Consider the following 11,741-nt stretch of genomic DNA (forward strand, 5'->3'; position numbering starts at 1 on the left):
ACCGAAATACTAGTCTACAGACAAAAAAACTGTTGCTTGGCAACCAGCAGACCACTACAAGAGAGTGGAGCTGCTGGTAGAGGTGAGTATTATAACATAGTGCACCACCAAAGTGTACACATGAATAACGTGGACAATCTTCTCCTTATCTATGTCATCACACAGCTGATCATATGTGAGGTGACTGTCACATGAAAACACTCATTTCTGGGAAAACTGTCTTATTAAGTACTATCCTATCTTGCGTCATGGCACAAATTAGGGAAGTTCAGCAAAAAATAGAAATTGAATGGCCCAAACAAGCTGGGGGAATATATACAATAGCAACAATAACCAAAAAAAAAAACAAAAAAACAAAACAGTTCAATGCTACCAACAACTCAGCCTGTCCAGCCCAGTTGTTTCTGAGGTTACGGCCCCATGGTAACAGCCGTGCAGCCATTCACTGCTTCACAACAATGTGGATATTTAATACTGCAGCTGGTGTGTTTCATGTGGTGTGAATGGGGCCTTTAATTTTATCCGATCTCAGATATGGAGATCGTCTGCTCTCCTATATTCCATGAGATGGACAAGACCCACCAGAAAAGCGGGCCAGGATCTGAACTTTTTGAATAGGATTGACACACAAGAACATGTGAGGTGGTTATCACATCATATCACACAGTATTACATATCCACGAACTCTAACCCTAAACTGTGGCATTTATGGGACACCATAGATGTGATTACAAAGTTCACAAGTGGGTGTATTTGAGATTGTGATGACGTGCAGATTGTGCAATATGATATCTGGAGGGGAAACATTTGTTTTAGGTGTGGCACTATAGTTAAATCAATCAATACAAGTAACTATGGTGATTGATTTAGAACACTGTGAATGACTTAGCATTCTCATGGACAACACCTGGTAGAGACAGATAAAGTAGATCAACCAGGTGAAGTCGTTTTACCAGTTTGGCTTAAAACCGTTCTCTATCTGTTCCTGAAAAACAGCAATCTTTTTTTTTTTACATGTTAAAACATACAAGTAAGGCGATACTTGCCACAGCTTTTAAATGATCACGGTCGTCAAGTCACTGTAGTAAATTGCATTGGGTGAAAGACTGTATACAGTGGGTGTAACTCAACTTAATCTCATCAGACTTGTCGAGTGCAGTGGCCTTGCCTTGACAGAATGAAGTGATAATATTTTCATATTATACCAAATGACGCTCAGGCTGGCATTTCTCAAGGGCATTGCAATTTTTCTAAATGGGGCATATGTGAGTCAGTGGGAAGCCTCTAAATTGTTGTGCAAGCTTATGAGACACAAACATAAGTGTATCTGACCAGCAGGAATCCCTTAAGTCCAGCTGCATGAGACAGGGCATACTCCACACTGAAGCACTCACAGTGTCAGCTGCATGCCACATGAAGAGAGCGAAAACCTGGTCACTATTACAGAATGATACGCACACAGTCTGTTAAAGTGAAACATTTAAGTTTGATTTTAAAAACGAGGTGCGTGAAATGAAATTCAAAAGGCCGTCACATTGCTGAGGAAACCATTTCCTCATAAATAAAACAAGCCTTTTGCTTTCTAACATGGTATATGATAAGGGGAAACACGCCAGGAAAAGGAGAACCAAAAGTTTCAGTGACTGACTGGAGGAAAGCAGTCATGCTGTGATCATATACATGACACACCCACGTTCACTTTGTAGCTCTTTTCCATTTAAATGTGCCGATACTTGTTGTTGAGTATAAAGGCTGTTAACGTGGCTTGATCTTTGTCAAAAGCACCACTTCTAAACACTTGGCCTCTCGCCCTTCATATGAAACTGCCATCAGTCCAACACTAAGAAAAAAAAAAGGGGGTTTAGGTTAGAGTTACTAGGTTTGCGAAGGGATTAAAAAATGTTTGTGGATTACAAAGTTACAGTGGTAATCTGCGCTGGTGCAACCGGGCAGCTTTGTGAGGCAACAACCCTCTTAAAAAAAAAAAAAGAAAAAATGTGAAATGGTTGCTGAGCAATTGCCTGCACACTGACAACACACCTGGCCTGTTTCTCTTTTTTTTTCTCTCTCTCTTTCTCTCTCACTTTTGGCTGCTGCCATTGTTTGTGTTTTCAGAATAAATGCAGCCACCTCGGCAATGTTGCAACAAGAGATGATAAGGCTGCTGCCATACCTTGGAGCAATTCCCCAATCCAAGCATGCAGTATAACAACTATTGTGAAACCAGATTTGGAATTTAGACCATCTTATATAACGCTTTACTTGAGATTAATAAGCTACAACAAGATAACATACATAAAAACACTCTTCCACAAACTACGGTGGGAATACATCCTTGAACATTCCTGTTATGACTATGCATTCGGATAGATGAGTCTTTTTCTTGTAGATAAATTTTTGCAGCCCAAACAAACCCGGCTCATCACGCTTCAAGACAATTACTCAGATGAGAGCAGCATTTTTCACAGTTTCGATCTGTAATACATTCAACTCGAGGCCACGCTGTTCACATTATCCTACTTACACTCCTCGCACCGTGTCTCAACAAGCACATACTCAAGCAAACAAAACCTACTACGCTGGATTGACTTTAGCCAGCTACAGCTTCCCTTGGGGCATGCATACATACATTAAAAAAGGGTTTTATCAACTGTACTTTTAAGGTCAACCTCGAAGAGTTAACAGTCATGAGCAGGGGAGTCCCTGAGTCGCTGTGTGTAAGTATGAAAGAGAAAGTTCAACTCTAAAAAGGAGCTATTCAATGTAAGAGGAGAAGGATGGTGAGTGATAGCCCCTTTTGTCAGAGTCATTAAGAGGAAGTGCAGTGCCAGCACACCTCCTAATTCACTCAGACATAAATAGTTAATGATGGCAGGCCTACTGTGTGAACGCATGTCAAGAAAACTGGAAAAGAAAAATTGGTGTCCAAAAGCCAAAAACATACCTGCACAAATCAGCAAAGGCCTGAAAATTCAGCTTCTTCATCTTCTTCTCGCTGAGCCAGTAGCCGACTCTCCGGCCTTTCAGGAAGGTCTGCATCTCCACCGTGCTCCGGTTCCTTCTCCGGTTTATAATATAGTCTTGACTGAGAAGTCTCAAACCTGCAACCGGCTGATAAAAAAACAAAAACAAAACAGGAAACCACACCGTGCAACGTTAGTCTCGCAGCACAGCCGACAATGAGGAATGAGGGAGGGACACTCAAGTTTGTACTAGCCTAACCCTTCATGTTTCATTTTATCTACTTTTTAAATGTAATATCACAGTGGCTGTGGCTCAGCATCAACACAAACACACACTGACCCCCTTTTGCTAACCCTCAGCTGCTAACGTTAGCCTGGCTAGCCTGGGAAGCCGATGGCATGCAATGATGAACCCGTGGAGCTAGCCTGCTAACAAGCCTGACCTCCGTTAGATAAGAGGTCCACACACCGCGATACAAACATCAAACCAACAACGAGCTAGTTAGCTACAAAAACAAACAGATGAAGTACGTCAACGAGAGAGCTGTGGTGAGCTAGCCATTAACTAACCTGGCAATTTTAGCCACAGTCTTCCCCCCTCCCTCCTCTCTCTCTTTCTCTTTCTGAATGTATGTCCTCTTCAGAAACTAGCTCGGATAGTTTCCCATTCTCGGTCCCGTCCCGCTGGAGAAGAAGTTTTTTTTTTTCTAACAAGGTGACAGGTGACAGGCACAGCTGGACTCACGCTGAGATGTTCCTGGTGTTTTCTCTCTCTCTCTCAGTCTCTGTACGCTGAGCGGACCCGCACACACCCAGGATCCAGGAGAATGGTGCTGCCTTCAGGAGCACCTCGGAAAATACCCAACCACCGACTGACGAATCACAGCCCGCGCATGGTTTTCACGTGCTGCCGTGCTTTCCATTATATATTGACTCAGAGATTAGGTTCACAGGTTATCAATTAATCGAGGTGTTCTGTGTAATACCACATATGCCCATCACAGCTTCAAAGATATCTCAGCAGAGTCTTACTATCAAGCGAAATGACTCAACACAAACACAATTATCAAAATAATTGATTCACTGACTTATAATCTGTGCCCTGTATGAAGAAAGGAAAAGCATACAATGTCCAGTTGAATATAAAATGCATATGACCTTTATGAACTTTAAAATATTTAAAATATTACTATTCGAGTTGTCTGTGAAATATCAGATATACTCTTCACAGATATCTTGTTTTGTAAATACTCATACTGGAGAGTCTGGAGTGAGCAAATGTTTAGTTTATTTGCTGATAAATGACTCAAACACTTATGATCTATTATCAACATATTCTGTAAATTCTGATATCTCAGCAGATCTATTATCAACATATTCTGTAAATTCTGATATCTCAGCAAATTCTCACTATCAAACATTTAACTCTTTGGCTGAAAAACGACTTAACACAAATACAATTATCAAAATATTTGATTCACTGACTAATACTATGTGCCCTGTATAAGGAAAGGAAAAGCACAAAATGGCCAGTTGAATAGAAAATGGATATGACATCTGGCATGTAACCAGTTTTTAAAAAATATTTAAAATATTGTTATTCGAGTTGCCTGTGAAATATCAAATATACTCTTCACAGATATCTTGTTTTGCGGTAAATACTCATATTGGAGAGTCTGGGGTGAGCAAATGTTTAGTTTATTTGCTGATAAATGACTCAAACACTTATGATCTATTATCAAAATATTCTGTAAATTATTTATTTTATTAGTCTGTTGAATAATTGATTAATTGACTAATAGTTTCTGGTCTATATATGTAAAGAAAGACACAAAATTGCCAGCTGAACAGAGAATGGATGATATGAATCTGGCATGAAATAGATTTTTATATACAAATGTTATTGATCAGTCAAATATAACACATGTCCATCACAATCACAGTATCTTGTTTTGCAGCAAATCCTCATGATCAAAGTTTAACTTTGTAGCTGAAAAATGACTCAAACACTTCTTATCAATTATCAGATATATTCTGCAAATGATTTATTTTAGTCTGTTGACTAAGTGATTAATTAACTCATAGTCTCTGCTCTATAAAAGTAAAGCAAGCATTTTGTCCCGCTGAACAGAGAATGGATGATATGAATCATGGCATGTAATTCATTTTTATATAAACTTATAAATGTTAAATAACCATTTTAATAATAAATTAACGGAAGATACCTGTTAAGGCTCCTACAAACTAACACTACTATTACTTTTTCTCTCAGGATCCAGAACTCCTCATGTTTTCTCTGCACACTTACGACCACTCTGGGCTGAGTGAAGGTTCGAGAATATTTCCGACAGCCTCTGAAGGCAACGGGGATGCGGTCAGAGAAGTTCAGTGTGCTCACGACGAGCACCCGCCAGACTGTCTGTCAAGTCACCCTGCAAACCAGAAAAGTTAAAGTTCAAGACAAAATGTAGAACAGGGAACTGGTTTGTGAATTTGTATCCAAGCCTACAGAAGATTGCATAATTAACGGATCTGCCATTTATAGGCCAGTTGCAGTTTGCATAATGAGAGCAGCCTCGTGCAGAAGTGTGCTGTCTTCAGCGCATCTCTGAGCACGCAGCACAGAGAAACATGTCACAGTGACGCCATCCACTGGAACAACACTGCAACATACAACATACAGCAGTTTCTTTCCAGAGCTACAGCCAACATGATCCACAAATGAATTATTCAAATATTATATATTTATTCGTGAGTATGTTTCTTCTCTATCTTGTGTAATCTGGTGTAACACACAAATTCCATTGATGTGGGATCAATTAAAAAGTGCATCTTTTTAAAAATATAGAATACCCCACAGCCACACACTGACTGACAATGCAAAAACGTTTTGCTGCATGTTACTTGGTTACTGACATTTGAAAAATAAACAACAAAATACATTAAGACACGACAGTTATATATATAATAACAGTACACATAAATAAGTCCTAGATAAAGCTCATCTTCAGATGTATTAAGTCTTTGACCTTATTCACAGTATGTCTATAGTGTGTGGGTGTATATATATAGTTTTTAAAAACAAAAATAAACAAAAACAAACAAAAAATCAAAAATAAACATCAGCACAGACGCTGTGTAAGTGTCTGCAGGCAGGACAGACCAACGAGTTTCCAATCCAGGTAACGTCCTCAAACTTGAGACTTTTTCATGTGTGCTGTCGTGTCTGATGATGTGTGTCAGGGTTCGCCAAAAAAACACTGATGGATTTTCTCTTATTGTAAATATTCACTGTATTGCACCGGTAGAAATGTTTGTAAGAATATGACTTCTGTTAACTGCACGCCACTATAAGAAGATCTGTGTCTGTTGAAACATGCGATGGATGTTGATACAGACACATCATGTGATTGTAGTCTACTAAAAGGATGCAGATGCAGTTTTGAATTGTGTGGTCTTGGTGGTGAAGCCTGGGTCGATTTTAGGTCAAACATAGTGTTTGACCTAAAATCGACCCATGCATTATCTGTAACTACTTACTACTCATCAGGGTCACGGAGCCTTGAACCAAAATCATTGCTGGAAAAATATTGAACATTGAAACTACTGGGATATTGAAATATTGAATTTGTGCTCCTGGTCATATAGTTTTACAGGAGAAGGTTTGTGCAGCACATACCATTTTTAAAAAATGAACACCCAAATGACCCTGGTGTTCCACTTTGTAATAAGGCATCCTCTGTAGGTTTTTACACTTAGCTGTAATAAATAATTTTGTTAATGGGTCATACATTTACTTTACGCTATAGATCACCTACAAACCAATAATATCAATCAATAATAGCAAATATTGTGTTTTTATGTTGTAAAAATGTATTGATTTGGTTGCTATTCATCCTTTTAGATAATACTTTTAGATAATAATTTATTCCTTTTAAATACTTTCCCCCTGGGGTTATTAAAGTATTTCTGATTCTGATTCTGATTTTATTAGACATTAATGTTGGAAATTCATTAACAAATTGTTACTAAGTGACAACCCAAAACTTTTACTTAGTGGCTCTCTCTCTTTAAATAAAGGGTGCTTTATAAAATAAAGTATATAATATATATACACACACTATAGACATACTGTGAATAAGGTCAAAGACTTACAGCTGAAGATGAGATTTATCTAGGACTTATTTATGTGTACTGTTATTTAACTGTCGTGTCTTAATGTATTTTGTTGTTTATTTTTCAAATGTCAGTAACCAAGTAACATGCAGCAAAACGTTTTTGCATTGTCAGTCAGTGTGTGGCTGTGGGGTTTATCTTTATATTATATATATCTATATATTTATTATATATATATATATATTATATATCTATATATATATATTTTTATTATATATATATATATATATATATATATAGCAAGCAGGTGTTTCGCGCGCATCAGTATCTCGCGTCACTTCCTCCACGTGGTCTCGGCCCAAATTCCCGCCCGGAACAGTCATTTGTCAACACTGTTGTGTTGCTGCTCACCCAGTGTGTCTGTCTGTGTGCCTTTGTGTCCTCTTCGCTCTCTCTCTTTTAGCAGCAGAATGGCAGCAGAAAAAAACGAGGCCGACATTGACGATGCTTTCGCCAACAGGGAGGAGCTCGAGGCTTTTTATGTGCTGGCTGGAAGCGACTCAGAAAAGTGTTCCTACTCCCGGGTAAGAAAGGCTTCCTGCACCGCATCCCTGCAGCCATCGCCTTTTTTTTTTTTTTTTTTTTTTTTCACGGATACAAGCACTGCAATTTTAGATGTAATGTTGTGCGTTTATGTGACTGCATGTACCACAAGCGCAGAAAATCTATTGTTAATGTGTTGTTGTGATGACTCCCTCTGGGTTTGTAGCTGCACGGGACCACTTAAGAGTGAAACTACTGTGCAATCATTGTCATCCTGCTTGGTATCACTGCAGCATTTCTAATCTTCCCTGATAGCTGATCAGAGACTAATAACTGTATTATTTTATTGCATGGGATGTGTCATCAATAATATATATGCACTGCAGTATATTTATACCTCCTGTGTGTATTGTTACAGGGCTATGTGAAGAGGCAGGCTGTGTTTGCCTGCAACACTTGCACACCCAATACTGCAGAGCCTGCAGGGGTTTGTCTTGCCTGTGCCAATAAATGCCACGATGGACATGATGTCTTTGAACTGTATACCAAAAGGTATGTTATTCAAGTGTTTTGTGTATTGACTGTACACTGGTTCACACATTTTCCTTCTTTCCTTTCATAATTTGCTAATTTTCCTGTTTTCCTGCTGTAGAAATTTTCGTTGCGATTGTGGAAATGGCAAGTTTGGGGAGTTCAAGTGCCAACTAATGCCTGTGAGTCCTCTGGTTTCAATACCAACTGAATCTGTGTCCCCCAGATTGCTCTGCTCTTCATGTCCTGAATATTAAAGTTACTCCATCTCTTGTATTCACAGGCCAAAGATGAGCAAAACATTAGAAATATCTACAATCATAACTTCAGTGGCTGCTACTGCACGTGTGAGCGGCCATACCCAGACACAGAGACTCCGGTACTACTTTTATTTTATCTCTGAACTCTCGTGTAATTCAGAAAATCTGCTGTTGATGTTGATGTCTGTCACTACATAAAACACCTTTTTATTTACCCAATAGAACAACAACGATGATGAGATGATTCAGTGTGTTGTCTGTGAGGACTGGTTCCACAGCAGAGTAAGATAAATCTTGTCACTGAAATAAAAGATTTTTCTTCTTTTGATTCTGATTTACATTTTTATCACTGCTATAAATCTTCATTATCATTTTGTCTGTCTTTGACAGCATCTTGGCTGCACCGTGGGGGAACCAGAAGAGGTGCTAGAGATGGTGTGTGAGGCCTGCATGAACAAGGCTTCCTTCTTGTGGACGTACGCCGCACACTTTGCAGGTAATGCTTTAGCCTGAGCAGTTGTCACAGACAGAAAAGACAAACCCAGATGTCTAACTTTGCAAGCATTTAACAGTAAAATCTAGAGAATGATTTTTCCATTTGTCTTTGCCCTGTAGTTCCACCCGTGATCAGTGTCAGTCCCTCTGAGGAGGACGAAGAGGAGGAGGTAGAAGTCGAGGAAGGAGCAGAAAAGGAGGAAGATTCTGGGCCCAGTCAAAGTACAGATGAGGAGCCGTCCACCAGTGCTGAGCACACAAAGCTGGAGGTGAGTAACAGAGTTTGTAGGACATATTGATTGATAATATAACACCATGTTTGTTTGGTTTGTTGAATATATGCAGGGTGTGAGCCAGGGGGGAGCTTGGCTCCTTTTAATAAGACATGAGCTCCCTTTAAATGTGTGAGGGGTTTCTAAAATATTTACAGTATGCTCAAATTTCTTCAATGCATTTTATTTATCTTTTAATTAATTTAAATTATTTGTTTTGGCATTGTGTCTATCTGTATCAGTGTTGACAGATGTTTCCTATTTAAGATGAGTACTTCAGACAATTAATCTGATTATATATACCAGAGGTGTCAAGCATATGAGCCGTGGGCCAGAACCGGCCCACCATAGTGTCCAGTCCGGCCCATTGCATGACCTTTGTAAAGTGAGAAAATTGCAGAGTAGTCGTTAATTAAAAATGTTCATTAAAATGCATCACTATTCCAAAAAAAAAGTAAAAAACAAAAGCAATACTGTTGTTCAGCTCCAAAATCCATGTGACTAAACGTGCTTGTGATCTGCACACAGTAATGACAGTGCACTGACTCAGTGTGAACTCACATGTTGACATATTGCTGAATTATTATTTTTCTTCAGATTCAGGTTGTTTATCATCTGAAGCTTCATTGCCTGTGAATGTTGACAGACTTCTTCACAAAGAAAGGGAACAACATGGGCTGGTGTTATCTGTATGTTCTTGTGCAATGGTTTTATTGGTCCGGCCCACTTGAGATCAAATTTAGTTGTGAAGTAAAAGACGTTTGACACCCCTGAGTCATACCCTCTTCATAGTAAAAGTCCTTCACTGTGCATGATCCCTCCATAGCAGCTGGTGTTATTTATTGCCACAAGATGGAGCTGGAGGGTAATGGGCAGATTATAGAGCAGGCTACATCTCTGGTTAACGTGCTTTCCCCTCCTCTGGGTAATTAGGGGAGAAATGACCCATGAAGCACTGCTTCTCCTGCTCTGTAGACTGCCTTGGCCAGGCTTCACAGGACAGCTTACTGTAAACTGGTGATTTTCATCGCCCAATCATCTCATCGTGTCAGTCGCCTCGAGACTTCCCCGGATGAATCTGCAGTGCTGTGTGTGTGTGTGTGTGTGTGTGTGTGTGTGGAGATGTTTTATAAAAGCCCAGGTGTTATCAGTTGCTATTCCTGCCTGTCATTTAAACACAATAACACTTGCCATCATATGTTGTCATTTGTATCTTAGGAAGGGGCAAACCGGAGATCCCCTTGCAAACGGACCCATGAGGAAATGACAGGCAGCATGGCGAAGGCCACATCCAAAACTGTGGCGTGCAGGCTGAACGAGCTGCAGGTCCAGGGGCTGGAGAGGCTGAGACAGGGAGCTGTGTTCTGGCCTTACAGTTGGCGCGCCAAGCTCTGCACCTGCATAAGCTGCAAGGTAGTTCACAAGTACTAGCTCTCAGATTATAATGTAGGTTTTGGCCCAAGACGTTGCGGTTGTTGGCTTTGTATGTAAACCTGGTTCATGTAAGCGTGTAATGAAGTACTCAGGCTTCCTTCTTTTTTTTTTTTTAAATGAATGCTTCTTAATTGTGTGTTGCATGCACAGAAAGCCTATGTGGCTGCTGAGGTGCAGTTTCTCATGGATGAGTCTGACACCATTCTGGCTTACGAGAACAAGGGCTTGGATGAGCCATTTGGACAGCACCCGCTAATGGCACTGACAAACTCCTTGGACCGTAGACAGCAGCTGGAGGTCATTTATGGTGAGCATATGGGGTCAGTTTTCCTCTTCGGATGTAATCCTGTAAAGTGAAATTTGTAGAAGAGGCAATCAATTGGGAGCGATTAATCATGTTTGTTTTTTTGTCCCCCCCGTGCAGGTGTCAACGAGCTGACAACTACGATCAGTGCATTTTTAGACCAGTGTGCTGCTGAAGAAAAGGTGAGAAACAAATGTCAAAGTGCAAAGTCTGGACAGTTTAAATGACACATAACACCTATAAGGCAATTTGATCCATTAGTATTTAATTATTTATCCATGACTGAAGCTGGTTTCATTTTACATGCACAAAAATGTGCAATTTCACAGTCATGAATCATGTTTGGTTGATATCTGTGTGTGCGAGCCCCAAATCTGAACCATTCTTTACCCGTCTCTTTCAGGAGGTCACAGTTGAAGCTGTTTATCAGTTGTTCGAGGAGCTGAAGGCTAGAAAAAGACGCAGAACCAATGCAGAATACCAGTAGCAAGGATGCCATATCATGTGTCTGGTTCATATGGTGCTTTGAATGTATGTGTAACTTGGAAGATGATCCTTTTTTTCTTTGTTGAATAAAGGTCTTCTCGCTGCAACCAATGTGATTCTAAAGCTTGAACAGTTAGTGCAGAGAACACTGACTCAGTTATTGTTGTAAAGACTTTCTTCTAGGATAAAAGATTGTGGGTTTAGTTTCATTTGTATTGATTTAGAAATGATGCCTTAACTTTGAAACTTCTAATGAAAGTTTACTTGAACAAAAAGTTTGTTTCAGCACTTTATGCTTTCAATAGATTGAATTGTCTTGATGGCAGTACTTGACACG

The 11,741-nt window shown here is 39.7% G+C and overlaps 2 protein-coding genes across 4 annotated transcripts in view; one reads left to right on the top strand and one right to left on the bottom strand.

Annotated features, from left to right (window-relative positions):
* The window catches only part of itpk1b (inositol-tetrakisphosphate 1-kinase b), a 29,110-nt gene extending 25,271 nt beyond the window's left edge, over window positions 1-3,839 (bottom strand). Inside the window, exons 1-2 of one of the 2 annotated variants that reach the window (XM_019277126.2) lie at window positions 3,709-3,839; window positions 2,945-3,111 (exon numbers count right to left, since the gene is read on the bottom strand). In XM_019277126.2, coding sequence (XP_019132671.1) covers window positions 2,945-3,039 — 95 coding nt within the window. In that variant the 5' untranslated portion in view covers window positions 3,040-3,111; window positions 3,709-3,839. Of the gene's footprint in view, window positions 1-2,944; window positions 3,112-3,533 lie in introns of both variants that reach the window. The other variant, XM_019277125.2, reaches the window with a different exon arrangement.
* Window positions 3,840-6,017: 2,178 nt separating this feature from the next.
* Window positions 6,018-11,511, top strand: LOC104933477 (putative E3 ubiquitin-protein ligase UBR7). 2 transcript variants are annotated; one of them, XM_010748935.3, is made up of 12 exons: window positions 6,018-6,145; window positions 7,543-7,663; window positions 8,041-8,174; window positions 8,275-8,335; window positions 8,437-8,532; window positions 8,636-8,695; window positions 8,804-8,909; window positions 9,029-9,177; window positions 10,399-10,593; window positions 10,765-10,921; window positions 11,039-11,100; window positions 11,322-11,511. In XM_010748935.3, exons 2-12 carry the CDS (start codon window positions 7,550-7,552, stop codon window positions 11,403-11,405), a joined length of 1,218 nt encoding a protein of 405 aa, XP_010747237.3. In that variant the 5' UTR covers window positions 6,018-6,145; window positions 7,543-7,549; the 3' UTR covers window positions 11,406-11,511. The 2 variants fall into 2 exon arrangements, with proteins under 2 accessions (XP_010747237.3, XP_027130460.1); XM_027274659.1 differs by having other exon boundaries at window positions 6,077-6,145; window positions 7,546-7,663.
* The last annotated feature ends 230 nt before the right edge of the window (window positions 11,512-11,741 follow it).

This window comes from Larimichthys crocea, chromosome XXIV (genome assembly GCF_000972845.2).
Source record: "Larimichthys crocea isolate SSNF chromosome XXIV, L_crocea_2.0, whole genome shotgun sequence".
Lineage (NCBI taxonomy): Eukaryota > Metazoa > Chordata > Actinopteri > Sciaenidae > Larimichthys > Larimichthys crocea.

Excerpts from the sequence above, each read along its gene's own strand:
- LOC104933477 (XM_010748935.3), top strand. The coding sequence starts at position 7,550 with ATGGCAGCAGAAAAAAACGAGGCCGACATTGACGATGCTTTCGCCAAC. Across the intron at positions 8,696-8,803 it reads AGGACTGGTTCCACAGCAGA|CATCTTGGCTGCACCGTGGG; the intron begins GTAAGATAAATC and ends TGTCTTTGACAG. Across the intron at positions 10,594-10,764 it reads GCACCTGCATAAGCTGCAAG|AAAGCCTATGTGGCTGCTGA; the intron begins GTAGTTCACAAG and ends TTGCATGCACAG.